General features: G+C 49.7%; 1 protein-coding gene across 1 annotated transcript; it reads right to left on the bottom strand.

Annotated features, from left to right (window-relative positions):
- Nucleotides 1–432: 432 nt before the first annotated feature.
- Nucleotides 433–3,858, bottom strand: colca2 (colorectal cancer associated 2). The gene is made up of 5 exons (XM_034548048.1): nucleotides 3,758–3,858; nucleotides 2,792–2,883; nucleotides 2,375–2,426; nucleotides 1,478–1,743; nucleotides 433–966 (listed from the first exon to the last, which is right to left on the bottom strand). Exons 4-5 carry the CDS (start codon nucleotides 1,676–1,678, stop codon nucleotides 631–633), a joined length of 537 nt encoding a protein of 178 aa, XP_034403939.1. The 5' UTR covers nucleotides 1,679–1,743; nucleotides 2,375–2,426; nucleotides 2,792–2,883; nucleotides 3,758–3,858; the 3' UTR covers nucleotides 433–630.
- Between the last annotated feature and the right edge of the window lie 208 nt (nucleotides 3,859–4,066).

Below are 4,066 nucleotides of genomic sequence, written 5' to 3'. Positions count from 1 at the left end.
TCAAAACTAAACATGTTTATTGCTCCGCACATCTGGAACAACCATTTGAATACATTATTCCTTGAAATTCACGGTAGCAGTTATTATTTCATTTCATATCAGTCTTCTTCAATTTTTAGCTTTTTTTTAAATGTTTTTTTTTTCTTGGAATTTTCACGACTTTCCTTTCATGTGTTTTTTTTGCATTTTTACTTTTGTCTTGTTTTCTGTGAAGCGCTTTGAATTGTTACTGAAATGTGCTCCATCAATAACCGGAGCCTCTTGGCTGCATGTTTTATGACCTCTGACCCCTTTAAGTTCCACTTAGTTGAATAAACAACATTATTATCTCTTTAATGTTCATGGTTCTAACGTAACCTCTCAATACACCTGTGTTTGTAGTTCTTTAAATGAACGCGTTGCTCAAATATGAACTCCACTTCTGTTTTAGGACGCTTTTGAACACATTTTTATTCAGTACAGCAACGTATGAAAATAAATCTTAGAAGTACAAAAAAAAGTGGTCATTAATACAAAAATATGGGCCTCTCCATCCATTCAGCATTCATCATGTCCATTCGCCCAAAAGCAGGAAGCCGGCCGTGAGATGCAAAGCGGGCCGAGAAGTATTTACAGAAACAACGCTGGACATCATAGAACATTGTAACACATCTCGAAGCTCATCTGCGAGTCCCTCCTGAAGTAGTCCCCCTCCACGGGGCAGGCGTACGCATAGTCTGTGGGGGGGAAGTAAGGTGCGTATTCGGGGGCCGAGAAGCTCTCCTGCTGGCCCGGCCAACAGTCCTGGAGGCCGCAGTGCTGGTAGTGGAAGTGCTCGGAGGGGAGGCCGCCGGGGTAGCTGGACTCCATCCTGGTGGGGGAGTCGTAGCAGGAGGAGGAGGAGGAGGAGAAAGAGTCCTGCGGCGAGTAGCTGCTGTGATCCGCCGGGTTGCAGAGCGTCAGCAGCTCTGGCGAGGAGCAAGGAACCTGGAGGAGAAGACGGCCGTCAGTTAGTGGACGGCTGGGGAGCTGGGCCCTTCTTTCTTTTTCTTTTTTTGGAGCAGGGGTTCGATAAATGTGTCATGTGGTGGACATCAAACTGGCCCCAGTTCCACTGGGCCGCCTGTGAGTGGTCATTTTGTTTTAGTTTTCAGTGTGTATTATTATTATTATTATTATTGTGTGTATGTATATATATATATATATAATATAATTAATTTTATTAAAGTATTTTGTTACAGAAAAGATTGTTATTATAAACTGCCATTGCACTATTTTATGAAGTAGAATAAACACTTTAAACACAGGTCTCTGCTGACGCCAAACCTCCATTTAAAAACCTTAACGGTTTTTTTTTTTTACACAATAATGCAGTTATACAGGCGACGCATGCGCAAAGACCCTTTATAGGAATTCATCAACGTGTCTCTGCATTTACGACCGTAAAGCAGCGTCATGGTGTCGTTAGTGCGGTTGGGGTCCAGAGGGAGAGTCCTACCATCCCGGGGCCATAGTAGTCCGCGTCAGAGGAGAGTCCCTGGAAGCAGGGCAGCGGGGGCAGGCAGGCGGTGTAGCCGGGGCCGCCGGGGTTGTGGTTGTTGTGGTTGTTGTGGTTGTTGTGGCCGCCAGTGTAGCCGTTGCCGGGCAACGCCATGTCCCCAAACTGCTGCTGGAAGTCGTTGAAGGTGCCGCCCGGCATCTGGCTGCTGCACGAGCCGTCCAGCTGGAAGGCGCGCGCGGCGGGAGGAGGGGCCACGTGGCGACCTGGCGGAACAAAAAACGAGGATCAAAAATGTCCCAAAAGGACATAAAACCAGGGGGATCCCCCCGACACGCGCTGCGGGCCGAGCCTTACGCGTCTGTCACGTGCGTCACGCGACACTTTTTAAAAAACGGGGTAAAAGTAGATCCGCGCATGGATTCTGCTGCTTTTTCAAAGTGAAAAGGTTGGAACGTTTCTCGGCCTGGCGATGAATCCGCGACGAGAAACAAACGTGTGCAAAGGGGGAGAGCGCAGCGAGAGCCGGGCTCTGTATGGCGGAAGGCCACAGGAAGACATTTAAATAGGCCCATAAGTTCACCGTGATGTCATCACGACATTTGAATGTAGCCCTGGTTTATAAGAGGGGGACCCGAGCTGCAATGGTTGACACTGGCGTTGCATTCCAGGTCGACTTGTGTGAGTAGCAGGTCACGACTGGGGCTGCGCGTGAGTATTGTGTTACTGGGGGGGGGGGGCGAGGATTTCAACTCTAAAGAAAGAACCAGTGGAACGTCTCAGTAAACGAGGGGACTATTTGTTTCATCTGGATCATTGAGAACGTGCGCGTCAGTGCGCATGAATTATGGGCTGCAGCAGCTTTACATTGGGTTATTGATCGTTTCACCATCTTACCTGGAAAAGTGGACGCGCAGAGATCCTGAAGATCCGAGCAAGCCTGTGATATCTGGGGAGGAAGAAGAGGGGGGGGGGGGGGGGGGGGGGGGGGGGGGGGGGACAGGGTTATTAATATGTTTTCAGAACGGGAGATACGGGGGGGAGGGGGGGGGGTGCACAGTGTGTGTTGGGAAACGTTGGGGAGTTTTTTCTAACTGCAAGAGTTGGTAATCATTTACAGTTTATTGTTGCTGTGGAAGAGAGAGAGAGAGAGAGAGAGAGAGAGAGAGAGAGAGAGAGAGAGAGAGAGAGAGAGAGAGAGAGAGAGAGAGAGAGAGAGAGAGAGAGAGAGAGAGAGAGAGAGAGAGAGAGAGAGAGAGAGAGAGAGAGAGAGAGAGAGAGAGAGAGAGAGGGGGGGGGGGGGGGGGGGGTCACCTCGCTGCTGCCGTCCTCCCGGGCCCGGAGCCTCTGCAGCAGCTCCTTGACGGTGGTCCTCACCCGGACGCCCTGGTACACCTTCGGCTTGTCTGCGCGCACAGAGCAGCGTGTCACGTCTCATGTTTACTACACACAGCAGACACTAGCGTATTGACCCCCCCCCCCCCCCCCCCCCCCCCTCTCAGTGTAAACCCACAATAGGGTTTTCTTCACTCAATTCACACAATAAAATGTTTAACGTTTTATTTGTTGCCTCCTTTAATAAACTACAATCTCTGAACTGATTTTGTCAACTTATTGTCAAATAAAATGTCGGATATAATGTTTTTGTGCTGTATAAAAAGTCGGTAACTTTATATTAAACATGTTATATGAAACATTTGTCTGGTTTTGACTGTTCAGTTTATCGACGTCGTGTCCGGATCCGCGGTGCGTAAAAGCTCTCTGAGCGGCTCTGCGGGTCCGGGTCCCGGTCCGGGTCTGTTTCTGCCTCCACTACCCCCCTGGAGCTCCCCTCTTTACGGCAACACACGGCTCAGCGCTTCCTCCTTCGCCACCACACACACACACACACACACACACACACACACACACGCCCAGACCAGGAACAAAGGACGAAGGCTCAAAACGCACTACCGTAAGTATATTTATTGATTCATGATCCCGTTCACAAAGACCCGAGTTGAACCGGAGAACCCGGATCGGGTCTCCGGTTTAGTAAAGTTTTGGTAAAGTTGGATAAAGGCGCTCGGGGCGCGTGCGTAAAACACGCGAAGAAAGAGCTGAAAGCAGCCGGTCGGTAACCGAACCTTCCAGCCTGGGAGTTATGGATCTGATCTCCAGATCGATACTAAAGTAACGTATCAGCTGCTTTTACCGGACACTTTACTTTGGTATCGCGCCTCGAAAAAAAAAAAAATCATATTTTTTCTCTAAGTTTTTCGCATTTCAGCTCCGCGTTACCGGCGCACCGGGCGCCTCCGGGCCGGTTAGCTCTGATCGGGTTGTCGGTGATTCTAACGGCTCGATTGTGTTTACAAGTCAAACTCCATGTCCTCCATTCTGTCTTAATTCACATGGCCGCTGCGCGTCTCCGCCGCGTTACTGTCACGGCGAGCGGCGCTGCGGGGCAGCAAGTGTCCGTGTACTAATTCATGTCGTGAACGTGGATGAATGAACCCACAGAGAACGCCTCATTTAGGCCTAAAGGCATAAATAAAAGCACACGCGCGCATCAGGAGTGGCGAAAAAAAAGAGAAGAAGAAGCCGATT

This window comes from Cyclopterus lumpus, chromosome 13 (genome assembly GCF_009769545.1).
Source record: "Cyclopterus lumpus isolate fCycLum1 chromosome 13, fCycLum1.pri, whole genome shotgun sequence".
Lineage (NCBI taxonomy): Eukaryota > Metazoa > Chordata > Actinopteri > Perciformes > Cyclopteridae > Cyclopterus > Cyclopterus lumpus.
This window is presented reverse-complemented; position numbering and strand designations above follow the sequence as displayed.

Coding starts and splice junctions, on each gene's coding strand:
- colca2 (XM_034548048.1), bottom strand. CDS start 1,678: ATGCCGGGCGGCACCTTCAACGACTTCCAGCAGCAGTTTGGGGACATG. Junction 967..1,477: donor ACTACTATGGCCCCGGGATG/GTAGGACTCTCC, acceptor CTTCTCCTCCAG/GTTCCTTGCTCCTCGCCAGA.